The sequence below is a fragment of the Heliangelus exortis genome, chromosome 2 (assembly GCF_036169615.1).
Source record: "Heliangelus exortis chromosome 2, bHelExo1.hap1, whole genome shotgun sequence".
NCBI lineage: Eukaryota > Metazoa > Chordata > Aves > Apodiformes > Trochilidae > Heliangelus > Heliangelus exortis.
The window spans coordinates 4,125,942-4,146,734 of NC_092423.1; the positions used below are offsets into that span (position 1 = coordinate 4,125,942).

Here is a 20,793-nt window from a genome sequence, read left to right on the forward strand (position 1 = left end):
AAGCACAGAAAAAAGGCTTAATTTGGTGAAGACTTTAAGCACCTCCCATGAAAGTGGAAACCACTCTTCATTCAGAGTGCAGCATCTCTTCTACCTCTATCTTCTCAAACCCATCACTCACTGTGAAAAGGCTGGAAAGAGACCTGGCTACAGTGCTCTTTCATCCTGGCTCTTCTGTAATATTGGGATATGGATACTCCTTGTGATTAGAGCTGGCTAGCAGTGGTCACACTTTCCTCACCATCTCCTCTCTGTCATTATTTTTCAAAATGAATGTTGGATGGGGGACACTGAGGGTGATGCTGTGTACAGAAAGGTGGAAAACCAGACAGCTCTCTAGTTTGTCCTGGAAAACAGCTTGTAGTAACCCATCTTTGCAGCTGTACTTTTCAATCTGTTTTCACATAATTGCAGTTAAGACAGAAAGCTCTTTAGGAGCTTTACATTCATATACAAAGAATGAAGAAGCATCTTCCACAGATACTCCAGAAATTGTCTTCTGGCTCTAAAGGCTCCATAGACTTTAGGAAGGTTGAAACCTGTGCCACAAGCAATGCTTTCTGAGACACTGTTGGCAAAAAAACTCAGATAACAGAGCCAATGAAATGAATTGTTCTTGGGTTTTGGTTTTTTTTTTTGTTTGTTTGTTTGTTTCTTTTTTGTTTGGTTGGTTTGGTTTGGTTTTTGTTTTCTCACTATCTAGAAAAATCACTCTGGATATATTATTGTGGCTATACCCTCTGAAATTTTGTTATTTTGTTATTTAATTCCTGTCAGGGCTGGGCTGGAAAGATAAAGTGAAGTTAGGTGTCTCCATGTTTCATGGGCCAGATTTAGTAGGGATTTTGTGGCAGTGTCAGACATCAGCCCCAAAACCTCCCAAGCTGACACAATCCATATGGTGTTGTCCATTTGAATACTGATTCCCTGAAGTACATTTACTGAATGAGTATCCTAATGCTTTGACTGGAAACAGCAGCAATAAAGCTTCATTTGCAAGATTAGAACTGAAAGCAGAAAAGGAGAAGCTTGGGATAATTCCTGCCTTCAGTTCTGACCAAATGAAAGGTGCCCAAAACCCAAATCTCACTTGAGACACTTTCAAAAACTGGAAATCTTTAACAGAATCATGGAATGGTTTGGGTTGGAAGGCACCTTAAAAATCATTTAGTTCCAATCCCCCTGCATGGGCAGGGACACTTTCCATCAGGTTGCTCAAGGCCCATCCAACCTGACCTTCAACACTTCCAGGGATGGGGCACTCACAAATTTCTCTTATTTTTTCTTGTCACTTCCCTCCATACACACCTGACCCCTCCCCAGGGGTTCTTGGCATGCTGCTTCCAGTAAATTTTCCTGATTTTCTCAGTGGATTTGCATAAATCTGCATTTGCTTCTTTGCATTGTTTTTGCTGCCCAAATGGAGATTAGAGCTGAAATAAATGCAGCTTAGGGTGCATGGTTATTTTTAGTATTATCTTTCAGCTGCATGATCAAAGATAAACTGCTGACTTTCTCTGAAATAAAGCTGTTCAATTTTCAGGAAGGTAGAAAGGGACTGGAGGCAAGATTAGTATGACAAGGAGCACAAGCACACCAGGATTTATGTTAATCTGGAATTCAGAAGAATATTTCTAATTACCAGAAGAGTGAAGTTTCACAATAATATTCCAGTAGGAAGAGGTGAGAAAAATAAAAGCCTACTGAATTTTAAAAGGGCACTTGATCAATTTCAGAGTGGGAATAATATGCTGTCAAAATAATGGCAATTATAGACTTTTAGATTAAGTGTTCTAAATGGCACTGTGCTGCTCTGGAACACCTGAGGATCAGAGACAAACAGCTCTAACACTGCTAAATACATATTCATCTAGATCATTTTGTCTTTGCATATTTTTGTTGCTGATTTGTCCACGGTATTTATGTTTAAAAAAAAAATCCTGAACCTTTTTGCTAACCAGAGGTCCTACATAATCCTTCATATGTAAGTACAGAAGCTATCATAGTATGCAGAAGTAGAATTACACCCATCATTGTTATGAAAACATTTTGAAAAGCAGCAATTTTGCAAAGTGACATGGACAAGGCAAATTAATCCTTTCATCACTGCTGAGAAGAGAATCAGATTCTCCCAGATAAAAGTTTTGAGCAGGAGTCTAACAAATATTAGCTTCAGGTCTAGTCCCCACAATTTAACAAAGAAACAGCCAGACTGGAGAGGGTCAAAAGGAGGGCCATGATGATGATAAAAGGGATGAAACCTGCTTGATAAGGAAAGACTGAGGGAGTTTGGGCTTCCTTTGATAAGAGGGAGTTAGATCTTCTCTTCCTGGAGAAGGGGAGGATTGGGTGGGATCACATCACAGTATTACAATACTAGGAGTGGCTACAAAAAAGGATGGAAGCTTTCTCATCAGAAGGAACCCACATGAAGAAAACAAGTGGAACACGTACAAGTTGCACCAGGAGAGGTTTCATCTCGATATAAGACAAGAATTTTTTACAGTGAGGACAATAACTCAGAAATGTAGTAGAGTCCCTATCAATGGAGGTTTGTAAGATATGGCAAGCCAAGGTGCAGGTAATCTCCTCTAGACTCCCTTTCTCATCACATATTGGACCAGATGATTGTTGGAGGTGTCTTCCAACCTGGACTATTGATTCCATGATTCTATAGATTGCTCTGCAGCTCTGCATTCCCTTCTGGAAAGCATCTCCCACTTGCTATTGACACTTAAGAGTCCAGGGAGAGTCATCTTTACAAATTTAATCTCAAATTATCATCACAGGCAGTTCCTGCTCAATTTTGGTCTTTAATTTTGTAGTTGCAAGACACAGCTCTTTAAGTGCCGTGCTGGACAGTAGGTGAGAAAGGGGGAGCAAGACACCAAATACAGGGTCTGAATTTAACTTTGAAACTGCACTTTTTTTGCATTTCACTCTGGGTTCACCTGGTTTCATCTCCTTCCTCCTGCCAGCCCATTTTAACATCTGGTTTTCAAATATAAATACTTAAATGAGACAGAGGATCTCGAGTAATTTTCCTCAATGAAACAAAACCTAAGCATTTAAGTTTCATTGTTTGGCTCAGTTGTACAAAATGCAGGTGAAGGCAGAAGGAGCTGAGGTCACCATGCAGCAATGAAACAGGACTTTTCCTTTGAAATATAGGTTGTAGTTTCCATTTTGGGATGTTACTTGTTCTGTCATCCCAGTACTCTACATCAAAAAGTCAATAATCAGACAATGGTTAAATACAGTAAATAGCACAAAAGTTGCAGCACAGAAACAGTTTGTACATTTACAAAAGCAAAGTAAGAAAATTAGACAAGAAATACATTATGGACATGGTAGAAAAAAGAATGGCTCAAGGAGCACTGCACACTTGCTTTTCTTTTTTTTTTCTTTTTTTTTTTTTTTTCTTTTTTTTTTTTAAATAACATTGCCTTTTTTTTTTAGCTCCAAAATATATTTCACAGTGAAAAATCAAACAAAGCACTGTTACACTCAATTGATATTTACACATGCTTAGAAGCAAACCACCTATTGGCTTCTTCCATCCTGAAAGAAAGAGAAATGACAGCCACTTCCAGTGGTGGCCATGCATGTCCAGCATCTTCAGCTTACATTCAACACACAGATTTCTTGAGAGCTGATTTGTGCCATGGCACCAGAGTCTGGTTTGGATAACTATATACACCTGAAATTGGATCTTTCCAGTAACACTGAGAAAGTTGGAGTGACTGAGGAAAGCCACATCTGCAAGTGCACCAACACCTCCAGTAAAAAAACCAAAAAAATCGTAATAGAAGGGGGTTGCTTGTATAATATATTTTATATTAAATATGTCATGAGATACCATTTCTTTTAGTAAATTCAGTGCTGGTGAAAGGTCCTGAAGACTTCAATTTGCCCACTGAACAAAAACCACAAGGACTGCAACTGCAGGAATGTCCTCTCTACGCCTTCCAGCTTGCCTTGCTCCCAGGTTTTAGCTCTAGGATTTAAGGAGCAAGTCCAAATTTTCAGGACTATCAGTCCTTGGCCTCACTTGCTGAAAACAGTAAAAAATAACAGTAATAATAATGTGTTGAAACCAAATTCCAAGCCTCACTTGCTGAAACCATTTAAAAATAATAGTAATAATAATAATATGTCGAAACCAAATCCCAAGCCAAAGTAAAGAGGTTTTGTTCTAGTTATAAGAACATGTACTGGTTTGAATTTAGGCAAGGACCTGGTCTCCAGTGTGGATGATTGGAGGGTGGTTTTGGTGGTGTGGACATTTGCCCACGAGGCACTGGACTGAGATCCACCAACTCAAGTTGCAGAGCATGGCAGGACAGCCAGGAAAACAACAGGATCCAAAGGTAAGCTCAGAAAAAGCCTCAACAACAACAACACAAAAATTTAAAAAAAAATAATAATCCAAACTACTTCTGGGCTGAAACATGGCAAAAAATATCCAGCTTGAAAATATTTATTAGTGCTTGAATACTGGCTACCAGCTGTTCATGCAAAATATACTTTCTAATTATTTTTTTTTTTAAATAACAGACTTACAGTATCGTCAATATGGAAACCCATCCTACATAAAAAACAAACCTAATTGTTATCTGCTCAGCTAACAGTAGACAATCTCATTTTTAAAATGTCCAAGTATGCATTTACCTGATAGCTCTGGCTTTCCCCATCTCCCATATCTTTCTAGACTGCAAAGTGCATGATTCCTTGGGAAATTCTCTGGCTTTTAGCAGCATGTCATGAGAGAGGAGGCTCCAGTCTATCAGTTAAAAATACTTTAGTGATTCTGTGGAGAGTTGAGTAGAGAGGGATAAATTCTGCTCCCTGAAAAGCAAACCAGAAGACTTGAAAAAAAAAAAAAAAAAAAAAAAGTGTCTGGATCACTCAACTCCCACTTAAGACACTGGAGAGCTATGGAAGTGAGTTAACCCTTTTTGCTGGTCCTCTGTGCAAGGGTGGGTTTCACCTGAAAGGGGTGTAAGCATCTCATAAGAGCATGATCCTGTACAAATATGAAGTAAATCTCAACATTTCTGCCTGTTTCAAATTATTTTTACATTCATTTACACTGCTACAACTGAGAGCAGATTATGTCCCATAAAGCACTATACGAGCATTAAGTATTATAATTAGCATTTCTTTCACCTTTTTTTATCTTAAAAAAAAAAATAAAATTAGCATAATTTAAAATATCCTCTATGATTAAAAGAACATAAAAATTTTATTTTCTAATTTAAACTATCAAAACTCAGGGAAATTGATAGCTTACACTCAGCTGGCACTAGAGTTTACAATCTTTCACATCTTTTTTTTTTTTTAGTTCATGATAATGTCAACTAAAACCAAAGGACGAGCCTGAATTTTGAATTTCCTGCTTACATTTAGTTTCAGTTCAAAATGTCAAAACATTACATTTAAAATGTTGGTTTTTTTTTAATATACGCATACACATACACGGACATATATATAAATTTTTATATATACATATTGGTTCATAAATCCAAACTGAAGTGAGTAGTAGGACGGCTCTCCAAGCCTCTATGCTCTGTATAAAGACTTTTAAGAACTGACATCATCAACATTTGTTTTGAAATATATATGTACCAGTCGTGGCTTTAACTACAAGGCAGAGGTTGAAAGAACATTTTAGTTTCTCTCAAAGAAAAGCAGTAAGACCACTGGTGGTTAAACAAGCAGAATATCCAAAGAAAGAGAAAACTGCCAGGTGTGGGAAGTCATCCAAAGGCTTTATCTTCTCCTTCCATACCATCTTATTGTTCAGTTTAATTGCTCACCAAAATGCAGATGACTTTAACCTTCCAAGGTGATCACGCCAGGTCCTTCCTCTGCCTCTTGCTCTGGCAGGGAAGAGTCAACACACAGAAGTTAATCTGGTTGCAAAGGCACCACAGTCTGTGTGACAGCACTACCCCAGAAGTGTGGGTACAGAAGTTTGCCTCGTTTGGCCACGGATGCAGAAGGCTGAAGGTTATCTGGAGGGAAAAGCCATCCTGGAACTGGCTTTTGTTCTTAAAGCGGGAGGGAAGGGACGGATATTTTTTTATTATTCAAAGACTCTAATCAATCAATCTATCAATCGATCAGTCAATGCAAAAAAATATAGATATATCTCTAATGCATGGCCCTTTTAGAAAATTCACAGCTTAGCTAAAACATAAAGCATTCTCAGAAGACTCCCTGGTAAGGCAAAAGTTCTTGTCTCTCTTGCCCAGAGTCCCCGCACTGACTGATGGTAGCTGGGCAGGTTCACATTGCCTCAGCAGTTTCTTTGAGTCCACTGGGAACAACTGACTAAATCCAGCCATAAACTTAATTTTCTGGAGTTCTTCCTGAATCAGCTGGTTTGATTAACCCAAAGAAGGTTAGCTCCATCCTAAGACTCAAAAGAGAAACACTGCAGAAATTCATGTGCCGAAAGACAGGGACAGGCTAAGATGTATTTGACTAGGAAAAAAACAACCAACCAACAAAAAACAGACGAATCCAAACGAAAATGGAAACCAACATGAAAAATAACAGTGGTCATGTCCATTCACAGGTTAGCATCAGTTTGGCAACCGAGGGTCACAACTGCACAGCAATCACTTGTTACTTTTGACTGACAACGGATTACTTGCAGATGCTCTGAAATGTGAATCATTGAGTGGGTGGGCTTGGCCTGGTGCTGATTATTTCAATGTTTGGGGTTTTTTTTCCATTAATGGCCTTGAGTACAGTTGGGTATTTACAGTGACAGTTAAAAAGATATATATTTACACATTGCCTTTGACTTTTTCACCTCTACATCATGGAAATGTTGAGGAGAGGAGAGAAGAGGAGAGGAGAGGAGAGGAGAGGTGAGGAGAGGAGAGGAGAGGAGAGGAGAGGAGAGGAGAGGAGAGGAGAGGAGAGGAGAGGAGAGGAGAGGAGAGGAGAGGAGAGGAGAGGAGAGGAGAGGAGAGGAGAAAGAAGAAAGGGAAAAGGGAAGAAAGAAAGGAGAAAGGAGAAAGGAAAAACGAAACACGAAACGAAAGGGAGACCTACGCCACCACCAAAACTGTTTTGTTTCTTTTTGAGAGAGAGATGGTTTTTGGTTTGCTTCTTGATTTGCTTTCCTTAGCTGCTCATGTCACTAAGTTCTCCGCATTTATGCTGGACATCCGAATCTGAGAGCTGCTCTTGCTCAGAATGGAGAGTTGTGTCCCCCCGTTCACTCCGCTGCTCGCTAGAGAAGGATGACGATGTTTGAAATCCACAGCAAAATACCGGTTGACTTTCCAGCTCCTCCATTTTCTCTTTATTTCTGATTGCACCTTTAGGGAGAAACTTCAAAAGGTCAATTTTTATGTACTTAGCCGCTCGAGGACATGCTGAAAAGCTATCAAGCTTAGAAAAAAAAAAATCCCCATCATTTGAAAGAACAGCTTTTAAGATCATTGTTTACCTCCTCACTTCAGCAAAGTCTCCATGTCTGAAAGAGGTCCAGGCATGCATTGGGAATAAGAGCCTGGGTTATGAGTCTCTGACTTCAGAAAATTTAGGATCAGCCTAGTAGTGCATAGAAGATCTGCTCAACACTAACTCTAATATGGTTCTTTAGCCATCTTATTGGAAAAAATTATCCTGTTTTCATCAGTGGATAGAACCAAATCTATAACAAGGAGTCAAAGAAAATGGCAACCAAAATGCCCTGGAAAGAAATTAAATAACCTGTCCACAATGGTAGTTTGTTTCTCACCTGCCATTAATGGATGCATGTCTGATGAAAACTGTCTCCTGCTTTCAGACCACCTCTAAGAGGATCATAGCTTTTGGATTCATATACATCTCTGACATGTAATAGCTCCCCTGAGCTTTTTTGGGCAGAGATGGGATACACCTACTTAGAAGAAGCAGGACAATCTTCACAAGAAGATTGGTTGACTTAGTGAATTTATGAACATCTGCATATCCCATCACCTCCAGCTTGTATGAACCAATGTGTGTAGTCTGCCCAGTGAACAGGAGAAACTGGAGCTCCATGCCCAGTCAGCAAGTTTTAATTTTGTAGAAAACACTTTCACATTCCCAGAAAACCACAATGGGTGGTTACATAATCTTCTGGGAAGATAAGATAGAAAGAAGAGGAGGTACGGTTGCACTTTATATAAAACAGAAACTTGAATGTATGGAGGTGAGTTGTGGAGACCACAAAAGTTCTATAGAATTCTTTTTGGATCAAGATTAGAGGAATTTTCACCAAATGACACAGTGATGATCTCAAATGTCTTTTTGAACCAAAGCTGTTGTATGATCAATAACATTGTTGGGGTTGAGGTAAAACTGAGCTCACTGAAGACCAGTCAGCAGTAGGAGAAACCCCCTGGGTTTTAGAGGAGCCAGTCTGAATATGCTCAGGGGTTACCTAAACCCTGACCCTAAAGGGATTCCATGGGAAGCATCGATGGAGAGAAAAGAATCTTGTGAATGCTGAGAAGAAGGTTAAAGAACAGCCTCCTGGAAGCAAAGTTCATCCCCTACAAAGAGAAAGGAAAAAGGCAGAACAAGTGACCAGCTGACTTAACAATGAACTTTTTTTTGAAAGTAAAAAAACCCAAAACAAAGTATACCAGCTGTGGAAAGGCAACCAAAGAGTCATTAAGGACTCCAAGAACCTCACTAGGACATATAGAAATGCAGTCAGGAAGGCTAAGGCTCAACTAGAACTGAAAATTGACAAAAATGTCAAGAACAAGAATGGGTATTTCAGATACATGAGAAGTAAAGAGAAGCACAGGGGAGACACAAGTCCAATTGCTAAACAGCCCAGGGAAAGCAGTCACGAAGAATCCACACAAGGCAGAGGTTCTCAGTATCTTCTTTACCTCTGTCTTTACTGGCACAGCTGGACTCCAGGTCAATGAATCAACTACAACCCCTGTGCCAACCCAACAGAAGTGGAGGAAGGGCTAATCTGTGGCCTCTTGCAGGGGCTTAACCAACATAAATTTAAGGGCTCAAATGGAATGGTGCTAAGAAAAGTGGTTGGTATTGTTTCAAGACTACTGTCTATATTATTTGAAAAGCAATGGACATCATGGGATATCCATGATGACTGGAAGAGAGCAAATATCATAGCCATCTACAGGAAAGGCCCAAAAAAAGGCTCTGGTCCATTCCATTCCATCCTATCCTATTCTGTTGGCAAATCATCCCAAACTAACCTGCTTGTCTTCTACAACAAAAATATGTTTTCTGGTGGCATGAGGAAAGCAGTGGATGGCATTTACCTGCATTTCAGCAAAGCATTTGATGCTGCTTCCCACAACCTTTGCCTAGGCAGACTGGCAAGGTGTAGATTGGGTGGGTGGTCTGCAAGGGGGGTAGGAAGTTGGTCAACAGCCCACATTCAGAGAGGGGTGAATAATGTTTTTTACTCAGGCTGGCAGCCCATCACTCTTGGAGTCCTCCAGGGACTGATACTGGACTGAGCATGTTCAACATCTTCAAAAATGAGCTGGATGATAGGATTGAAAGTATCCTCACCAAGCTGGCTGATGACACCAATCTGGGTGGTGAGGTGGACATGTAAGAAGGGAAAACCACCTTACAAAGAGAACAGAACAAGCTGGAAAAGTAGGCTAGCTAGAACTGTATGAAGTTTAAGAGTGACAAGGACATTTTGCACCTGGGATGACATGACCAAAGTGCCCAGTACAGTCCCTACCTCTGCTAGGGAGCATAAATCTCAGCCATCATCTCTGGCAAAACCCAAGTTTTTGTTTAATAAAGACATCACACATCCTCTTTCTTTTGCTGAGGCATTGTGAGATTCAGCCTAAGGTATTAGGGAATATGGTAGATGGTGGGTTACAGTGAAGGATTAGAAAAACAGTTAATCCCACAAGGAAATGGGATGGGGGTGGTGGGTGGGTGAGGTTAAATATTGAAAGTCTTACCTCCCCATTCAAGAAACAATAAAGAACAGCAACAACAAATCCCTGGGTAGACGGGAGAGAAAAAAGTAATGTAATTCAAATATTTCAGTCAATGGCAGAAAATAGCTGGAGCTCAAGCAAACAATCAAGCAAACAAGACCAAAATCCATGTCTAGAAAACATAGGCATAAACAAACACACAGTCTGAGAGGTGTGCATGCAAAGTAGCATCAAAGAACAAACTTTTGGGGTTTTTTTTTTCTTATTTAACAAAATCAGAATTCACTGAATAATCACCTGGAAAGATCCCAGTCCCAATTCAAACACTAGTCTCTCCCGCTTACTGACATTTTCAGGAGAAAAAGCAAACACCGTGTAGTGAATTCCAAACAAGGGGATAAGCAGCAGTGTGGAGCGAGCCAGTCTCCTGTTATAATAGAGTGAAAGAACTTTAATGCAGCCTTGTAATAAACAACTTGGGCTTTAATTAAAGAAGAAAACATGAAAAAGAAATATTGTGTTGCCTCCCTTTTGGGAAATACAGACACTCTATAATTATACGGACAAATATACAACATCCCCATTTGTTCCCACACAGTGATTTCACACACGTTGTAGTTTGCTCCCACTTCTTCACACTGCCACAATAATAGCACATTAGTAATGCTTAATACTCTGTCCTGTTATCTTAATTTGCATTAATAGAAGCAGGGATTTTTTTTTCTGCTGTGCCAAACACGAGGATAATTTTGCTAAGGGATTCAGACTGCTACCATACCACAATAATAAACCTCTCACCCAATTGCTAAGTCCCAGTGGAGTGTTTGAAATCACTTCTGTGTGTGAATTTATTTCTGTATAGCATGAATTTCCAAAATGGCAAAATAAAAAGCCCTGTATGTTCTTACACTCATGAGTATTTCTCAAGATCTTGATTTTGGTCTCATTTACACTGTCAGAAACCTAAATCTAATTGCACTGTGCAACTGATTTCCATTGCATCAGAAAAAAGAGGTTCTAGAGGGAAATCAGACCTAGTAGGTATAAACAAAAGGGCTGGAAATGGATGTGTGTACCTGTAAGCACTTAACTGAGAATGGATGAAATTCCCCAAAACCAGGGCTCCAGCCCAGATTTATGCATCAGTTTTGTTCAGTGTAATTTGCTGGACGAGCAGCCAAAAAGACCCAAGAGAAATTAAATGTTTATCTGAAAATAAGGTAATTGTTTTACTATAAACAGAGTGGCCTAAAGTAACCTCCAGGACGCTTTCAAAGGGGGAAAAATACAATTGATTTCCTACAAGCAAGTTAAAGAGGTAGATGGAGGACAAAGAAAGCTAAAAAGCCATAGAGATTTTTGGAAGATCTGCATATTTTTATTTTTTTTTTTAACCAAATGCTCCCACTGCTTAGATCTAGATGGCATATTGAAGACACATTTGCATTTGCTAATACATGCTCAATAATATCCCCAAAATGATGTGTTTGTCTTACTGAAAGCCAAGACTGAATTAATATATCTCTCTGTGAGCATATATTGTTATTTCCAGTAGCAAAATGGAAATGGGACATCAGTTTATTGCTGGTGTTCCTCAGTTATACTTTGTGCACTAGTGGTCACCTCTACATCACAGCCCTTGCCCTGGGATTGTACTAGACACACCTGATTCTTTAGAGAGATGCACATCATCTCTCAAGACTTGGTGAAAAACCCCATGAACAAGAGACCACAGTTCTTGTGAATTAGCAAGTTGAACACTGGCTAAAAAGAAGAGGTACAGCCTTGGAAGAATTTGATGAAGAGCACACAGAGTCTTCAACTTTGGTGCTCTCTAGAAAAAGTAATTGCTAGAGGAGTGACCCAGTGTAATGGACTAAAAGATCTAGCAACATCCCTTCTAATCCTTTTTCTTAATGGACATGTATTTAGATTAATGAAAAGGAGCAGGAACTTCATGGAAAAGATTGTAGAATGACACTCTCAAAAAGCAAAAAAGGATGTAAAGAACATAAGTGACTTAAATCAGCCATGGAATAAAAAAAAATCAAATTGAGGTAGTAAACTAGAAAAAGATTTATCATCTATCAACATCTGTTACCCACTATATTGAAAACTAATGACGACAACATGAAAAGGATAAATGTTATTTTTATTTAAAAGTCTGAATAGAATTGTCTGTTAGTATGCTGCATCACAGTCATAGGAGATTAATTTTTTGGAAGGTGGAGAAGAAAGCATTTTCTATTATCAGTTTTCTGGCATTAATTACATCTGATTAATCTTACAATTAGCTTGTAGGATCTTGAAATATAATGTCATTATCAATTGATTGGATATACTGTCTTCAATATTGTTCTAAAAGTCAGGAAGTACATGAAATGTAAGAACACATTCTGATGATTAAGATCTATAAAGAGGAAAAGATTTTAATGATAAGAAAAGCTAGAGAGATACTAATGGCTGTATGGATGATGATGAATTGTATTTTTTCAAGAGTATTAGGCAGAAAGGATTACCTGCAAAACATGTAAGTTTGTGTGCAATGGTGAAATGAAGTCAACTAGCTCAAAAAAGCCATGGAAACTTATAAAAGATTTGACAGATGACACTGTGTGCTACAAAGATAAAGTTAAAATACAGAATAACTTTTACTCTTGCAAAGAGCCTTTGTTCTAGAGGTTCTCACCACCTAACTTTTTTGAGACAAAATATCACAGCCTGCCAAAAGAATAAAAAGAACTACAAAACCCTTAGCCTTTGAAGGAAGACTGCATAGTTTTCTTTTGCTACCTATGCCTGCTTCTTCAAAGTGAGACAATTTGGTGAAATTAATTTGATCCAATACAAATTTTTGCATCACAGTCTGTGGTAGTCATGTAGAACAACATTGATCTCACCAAGGTTTGGACCTCCATCCTATAGATACCTGTGATTATCTGAAGTTATCAACATAATAACCCTAAAGCTGATGCAGAGAAAATGCACTTTAAGGCACAGTTCTTAGGAGGCCTCTTTCAGAGGAGGTGACTCCCACTGTAAACCCCATGGATACATATTGAATGCATCTATTGATGGATCTATTGACTAGCTTAAAGTTATGATATATTTGCAATGATGGCATCTGTTTTGAGTTAAATTAATTCCACATCTACATTCCCTTTACTGCCAACAAAGAGTAACAGGCCCTGAGTCACAGGGAAGAATCATCTGTCCCTAAGGAGTTCCTGATCACACCCTTGAGTCTCTCAATTGACTACAAAGGGAAACTGAGTTTGACATATAAATTGTGACATTGTTGCCTTGTAAAATTTAGATGAGAGGAATCCCATCTCTTTGGCCATAACTCAGTGATGAATATGCACAAAAATAACCATAACTATATTTCAAGTAGAAGGGTAAAGAACAAACCATAAAGATGTCACTAGTGATAAAAACATAGCTCGTATGTAACAAACTGAAGTGTCTGCTCTAGCAAAAGGATGCTAAACATAATTAATATGTGACTTTCAGGAACCTCAGTAGTCTCCCTGGCAGTTACGTGTCTTTTCCAGAAGCTTAATGACATCTCTAGGATCATTTTCAAAGACCTGAGGTAACACCTAATCACAGGAATTGATTAAAGCCTTTTAATTTTCTCAGGCACAAAATAGACTAAAGAACTGAAAACCAGTAAAAGCTTAAAAAGGCTTTCACATCTTGAAATAAACAACAAAAAGGATTTAATTATGTTTATTGGAGGTGTACAGAGTTCTTCTGGGCTTCTGTGTAGGATGAACTTTTCTTGCCCTTGATGAGGTAGAGGGTTTTACCTTAGACAATTGTCAGTCTGCCATCTTTCTGAAATGCTGCACCTACTTCATGTGAAATTTCTTGATCTTCAGAGACCCAACATAAAGTCTGCATTGCATCAGGTTTTAGGCAAAGTAACAAGTTTTGTCTAAAACATGTCCCAAATGTAGGTCCCAGTTTTACCTAACTTATTAAACTTCAAGCTTCGTTTAGTGCAGAAGGTGAAACTGCTGACTGCTCTTCTCCATCTCTTCTGCCTGCTTTTGCACAACATCAGTCTGGTGACTGAATCTTTTGAGCATCTTCTTTGGTGTATTTCTTAAGACCTCATGAAATCACTGAGAAAATTTATTTTCACGTTTTGTTGCTTTTGTTTTAGGTGTGGTTTTGTTTTTGTTTTGTTTTTTTCTGGATAACAAACAAAAAAATCTGTACTGTAAGTTACCAAACAACCTGTTATCCTAATGGTATCAAAGCTAAATACTGAGTATTCTTCAGCAAAATGCTGGACTGTTGGATCCCTGTGGCAGGATATTTCTGAGAGTGTTAATTTGCACTCAAGTTTGCTGTGAAATTCAGGGGCAAGTTCATCAGGAAACGTGGTATGAAAGCTCTCTGAAAGGTAACCTCATCTAAACAAACCCTCTGGGCTTTTTGTACAAGTAACAGAGAGTGAGGTACTCCATGGAAAAGTGATTATTTCACATGTCTCCAGACTGAATAGCATGGAGTTAACTTTTTTAGATGCCTCACTCTTCACAAGCAAATTTTCTGACATGATACCAAATGTACTGCTTTAGGTATTAACTTCAGCTTTTCCTCAGCCCTGGGTGTACATTAGCAAAATTTCACTCAGTTCAGTGGACCTAAGTTGTTTTACAGCAGCTGAGAGTCTGATTCACTCAGTCCTGCCCTGTCTTTGCTGTTCTACCTAATTTTCAGGTGAAATATTTCCTCTCATTATGACCAGAGCTCACCTCTTCGCTGTATAATAAAGAGTAACTATTAATAATTTCTACACAGACACTACCCAAACCCAGCAATAGCAACAATGATAATTAAATATTTCACAAAATAGCCTTAAAACCCTTGATTGTGGTTCATCAGCAAAAGCACAGAACAACCAAAAACTCTACATGCAACAAGAACTAAATGAATGCTTGCTCTCTGGTTTACTACCCCTCTTGCTAAAAACCATTCATTTACTTGCAACATGCGTCATACAAACACAGTAATGTCACAGGATTGCATACACTTACAGGGTAATGGTTGATAGTTCTGACATCTTGCAAGAGTGCTGGTTAGCCCTCTTAGGCTTACAGTAGCATTTCTGAACGCAGCTGCTAAATATGACAAGATTAGCATTTTTTTCAGCATATTGTGAACAGGCCAAGGTAGGTCACTTTCAACACATTTCATGAGACACGTCACAAAGATGGAAAGCTGACATGACAGAATGAAGTTACAGCACAAACCAGATGCTTGACTGAAGCAAAAAATAAAATAAAATAAAATAAAAGTAGATGCAAAAGCACTGGCTGTTGCTGGCAGTTGTGATGAGACAAACCAAGGACTGAACAACCTGGGGGCAGGGGGGCAGCGTTAGGCATCCAAAATACATCCGGCCTTTGAAGTCTTTGTGCAGGGTACAGAGGGTAACAAAACAAGAGAGTAAATGAAAGTTGACTGCACGCTTGTGGAGGACAATCAAATAGGAACATAAATCTGTAGGATGGATGGAGGTCAGTCTAAAATGAAGTTGGATCAGATGGTTCGCATTTTCACCCGTCAGCACCCAAGGGTAGTGGGGATCCCTTCTTTTTAGTGAAGTGCACTTGTAAGGATAGCAAAGCACTCTTTTTGCCCAGCTTCCTTAATGCATGGAAAAGGGAAAACAATATGGAAACTATATGTCTGACTGGTGATTCCAAGGTACTATTTAAATTCCAAGGTACTATTAAATTTTTGTCACACACACCACAACAGGTGTGGTCATAAAGCAGTAGATATATATACTATGGATACCATGATCTCTCCATGTTGTGTTAAAGAAAGAGCTGCTATGGAGGATGGGAAGTTTACGTTTACAACTAATTAGTCAGAGGCTAATTCAAACCATCTATCAAGAAGGTTAATCTGAAACAACATGGGAAGGCATTCTGAGGAATAAGGATTTCCTATCTGTTACGGTCAGCTGAAAAACATGAGGATGGAAAATAGTAATTTCTTGTTGACTTTTGAGGGGAGATTGTTTTGTTTTGCTTTGTTTTCAACACGTTTTTTTGCTGGGGTTTACCTCAGGGAAATGTTTACTGTATAGATGTGGAAGTAGCATTAGAGAGAACAAGTAGTCCAGAGAGAAATACAGACTTGTTTGTCAGAATATACCTGATTTATTTTAGATGTCTTCTTTAGTATGGGATGAACAGCACACCAAATACCCACTTTATTCAAAAGAACCAAACTCTGTTTCTGTTGCCCTGTTAATATTCATGGTCTAAGAATTGTGTTCACCTAGCCATAGATAGAAGATCCAATTTATAAGCTGAACAGTAAAATAGAATAAATTGAAAACAGATTAAACATCCCACTACTGTTAGCTCCTTTAAAATAATCCCATTTACTAGATTTTTAAATTTATTTTGTTCTGTTATCTTTTGGGTAATCCAGACCTGACAACTGCATTGTTATTAAAGATTATATAATAAGAGCTGGAAAAAATACAATATCATAAGCATGTACACACCCAGCAAATAGAATTGGTAATCATGTTTCAACTTGCAAAATTAATCTTATTTCTCTAATAATTTCTCTAATAATTTCTCTAATTTATTTCCTTAGTAGGAAATAAATACTAAAACAACTCTTCCTTTTACAGGATCACTTTTGTGATAAAACTTTGCACCACCTCTGTTTTACGTTAGTTGTCAGCAAAGACTGATCAAAAACAAGGAGGGAAGTTTTAGAGTTTCATCTTTTTTGGTATGCAGTTCCCAAAACTATGGTATTTTGAGTGGATTTTGAGTGTCTCCTTAATTTTTTGATCACCTGATCCAAAACACATTTTCAGACCAATTTTTACCATAAGAGGTTTGCTCAGCATGTGTTGGAAGTCAGTGCTTGTGAAGGCAGCTGAGGATACACAACCTAAAAGTGAAACATCTAAAGATCAATAACCAGTTTGAAAATTATTTAAGGGGTATTGTAAGGGACTGTGGTTTTTAAGGATATTTTCAGTGCTGCTGTGGTAAAGTTACGAAAAAAAATCCCCACCCCTGTTTCCTTCACTGCTTATGCCCTGTTTTATTTGGAAGGAATTGATTTTCATTCTAGGTTTTCCTACGGAGTAGAAATAATGTGGCAGCATGTGATATTTGCTAGAAATATAAAAAAAGGACAGATTTGATTTTGAAAACTGCATTTCAGAATTAACTGCTGCTCCCTGCACAATGAGAGGATGTTTACACGTGGGCTTCTGAGGGAAGACTTTGCTACTATTCCTTAGGAAAACATTAAAATTTTAGTGCTCTTAGAACTTTTTCTACCTTTCTATATAATTTTGATAGAATCATTTCTCTGTTGCTAGAGACTGTAAAGTGACCCAAAGTCTTCAGGGTACAGAATAAACAGAAGTTTATTTTTTCTTTTTTTTTTGTCACCCCCTGTATTTTATTTCAAAATATTATGTATGTATCTGCTTGGTTTTTATTATCAAAGTAGAAACATTGATGGAAGGAAAGAAAGTGAGAAGAGACAGAAGAGGCAGAAAGAGATGGGAAGGAGTGAAAAAGAGCAAAATAAGAGAAAATTAATATAAATAAGATGACGGGTGTCAGAACACTACATGAATTAGAACAGGATCCTCAGATCTCTGAAGGCACACACAGAATGGAGTCAGTCACATCTAACTATGTGTATCTAAGACAAATTTCAACTGAACCATCACCTCAAATTGACTCAATCATGGAAAAAAAACGGGCACTTCCAGAGGCTGAGCTGACCTGTGTAACAGAGGGGTCTAAGACATAAAGGGATGCAATTTCTGATGGAGGTGCCCTGGTCTCCCAGTTGGACCATAGACAACAACTACACTGCTGAGGTTAAATACGAGACTTTAGACAGCTAAAGGCAAACAAGCTGAGTCTCACCGCATGGGTCCTGTGCATGGACTGCAGCTGCATCTGGGAGGAAGAGGGAGGGTGCTAGGGTGGAAGGGGAAAGAAAAAGTTAAACATTCCCAGGGTTAAATGAGTGATGTATGATGTGGCTGAAGACCATCTGGACACCTTGACGTCTGGCGAGTGAATGCAAATGAGAGAGTACACAGATTGGAGGCAAGTTTGAGGCAGTTTGAAAGGTTTTGTGAGTTTCTCAGAGGTGCTCAAGGGAAATAAAATAAGCATGGTGGTTCAGGGGAATGAAGTTATGCTCTGTTCCCAAGGCCATGTAGGTTCATAATGAAAAAGATCAGGGTTCTGGGTTTAGGTAACTAGTAGCACACAAGGAGTGACAGTTTCTGGGTTGTTTCTGAATATGCTGAAGAAGAATCCTCTGGGAAACACAATGAAGGGAGATTTGATGCATGCAAATTGCAACTGTGCCTCATTAAGAATCTTTGTGCACCCTGCTCAAGTGATTCTGTGTAACCTCACTACAAATAGGATTGGCAACCATGTAGAAGAAGGAATGTAGAAACAAATCAATGAAATTAAATACTGAAAATACAGTAAAAGAACCAAAAGGGAAAGGAGAAGGATTGTATGGGAGAGAGAGAGAAAAAAAAACTGAAAAATTGAGCTATTCCATCTATTATTTATGCTACATGCCTACTTACCTACAGCAATTTTAACAAGTTGGGGGCCTCCTTTTCCTTGCTACTCAATACCTACAGATTCCCAAAATTTAGGCTTCTTTCCTGAACAAAACACTACATTTACAAAAATCCTGGACCCATTGAGGAGACGGAAACAGTTTGGAAAATGGAACTTGTTCCTTGAGCAGGAAACAGACAGCACAACTCCATCCTGCCATGGTGACTGTGGGTCCTGATCCCCTGAGCCCAAGTAGATGGATTCACCCCCCTCTTCCAGACACAGAATAAGCACAGGTGCTTTTCAGCAAAGTTGTTACTTGATTCCATCTCCTCTTGTTTTGGAAGTTAGCAAAATAAGTCTATGCTTTTTATCTCGTTGTCCCATGTTAGCTTTACAGTCAGTGGTGAGAAACAGCCCATAAAGTGAGATTTATCTGACTTACTTTAAACAGCTTCTTTGAAATGATATACATTGTACCAAGGATTTTATTCTCTGCACTGGGTAGAGGTCTACTGACTCTGCTGGAAGGAGCCCAGCATATTTATTTTATTAAATCTGCTGGAACTCATGCTGCCTTGCTAATAGTACAACCATTGTTGTGCTCTTCATAAAAAAAAAAAACAAAAAAAAATAAGGAAAGTTTTTTTGGTTGAAAATAAGTTCAAAGTCTTCATCCAGACACCTTTTCCCAAAGTCTTTGTCCTGTTACCTCTAGCTCTACTTTTTACTGCTAACACCACCAAATCAAAACCACTTTTTCCTGCCCTCTCTAAGGGGTCTGAGGTATTCCAAGATCATCTTCTAATGCCTGGGAATAAGCTAAAAACAAATTTGGAAAAAAAGACAGAAAGTGTGAAGTCTCCTTGACAGTCCTTGTCCAAAACACATTCTTTTAGGTATCTTGCATTAATTCAGCATGTGAAAGGGTACCTTTGTTTCTCTTTGCTGTTTTGAGAATTTGTTTTACACAGATTAGTGGATTTTTTTTTTTTTTTTTTTTTTTTTGCCAGTAATTTGGAGGAACATAAAGAAGATTTGACATTTTTGTGTCTATGTACTTATAAAGTCAATTAACCTCAATGTAGAATGGATGTATGAAATTTCACAAGGGTCTTCTACAGATTTCAAAACTCCCACATTATAGAGAACACTGAGTGTCCTCTATATATTTTACATGACTGTACTTTTAATTACACCAAAGTTAGATTTAATGCTTTGTATATGAAAGCTATCATAGTATTTGCAGCAATAATTTGACATAGAAACAGAGAGAAAGCCCCTAACACCTCTCTAGAAGCTGAAGCTAATTACTGCTTGAAAAACTATGGCTAGGCTGAAAATGAATTTTTAGCAAATCTGAATTTGAACTGAAAAAATTTTTGCCCAATAATTCTGATATTTGCAGAGAACTGAGGCTTGAAGACGAAACAGAATGGTCGAAGAGAGCCAAAAATCATCTCTGCACTGTTCATTCTTGAGTTTGCTAACTTCTGTAGGGTGGACATACAAGGATGGAGAAAGTCCTTGTTATAGTTAGAGTTCAAATAAAGGAGAGAGCTGAGTATTCAGCTGTGCTCTAGAGAAGAAAGCTGGCAGTAGAATTTGTCCATCAAAAAAAGTCTTTAAATTAACTACAGATTCAAGATTACATGTCTTAATCCTTCCTCTGTGCTAACCCTGGAGATCCTGTTTTAAAAAGCTAAATTGTTCTCACTGACTCCAGAGCATGGACTGACGTCATGCACAAGGGAATAATTCTGATGGAGGTCCAGTAACATAACTAGAGGAGAAGACAACCTCATGTTTAGTGAGGAAAGTGTGCCACACCAAATGAGATTTTTACATGGGTTGGAATATTGGCTTACTGCTTGAAATGCACAAAATGTATATCCCAATCCAGTCAGAAAATATCTGAGAGTGTGATGAGCTCATTGTCATTAAACAAATGAACAAAATCCAGAGTATTTATTGTCACAATCTGGCACAAGATGTGGATGTTCAAGCATTAGAGAGAGGACTTAGTCCAGTCAGCTGGCAGAGCTCAACTTTGGTGCAGCTACACTGATTTTCTATTAACTGCAGCTCTGAAGCTTCAGTTGCATCATTTTGCCTCACCTGCCTTATCAATGTCAAATCTCATCTCTGCAGTCAATGATCCAAGTTTCAACCCATCTCTACAACCATCCTCATTGAAAACAAAGGCCTGAGCTTACAGACATTCAAGCAGCTGAACGACTCCAGTATTT

General features: G+C 38.5%; 1 protein-coding gene across 1 annotated transcript in view; it reads right to left on the bottom strand.

Annotated features, from left to right (window-relative positions):
* Window positions 1-1,319: 1,319 nt before the first annotated feature.
* ADCYAP1R1 (ADCYAP receptor type I) overlaps window positions 1,320-20,793 on the bottom strand; it is a 134,690-nt gene continuing 115,216 nt past the window's right edge. The window contains exons 14-16 of the mRNA XM_071734585.1: window positions 10,239-10,368; window positions 9,963-10,004; window positions 1,320-7,337 (exon numbers count right to left, since the gene is read on the bottom strand). Of these exons, the coding sequence (XP_071590686.1) occupies window positions 7,149-7,337; window positions 9,963-10,004; window positions 10,239-10,368 (361 nt within the window). The 3' untranslated portion in view covers window positions 1,320-7,148. The remainder of the gene's footprint in view (window positions 7,338-9,962; window positions 10,005-10,238; window positions 10,369-20,793) is intronic.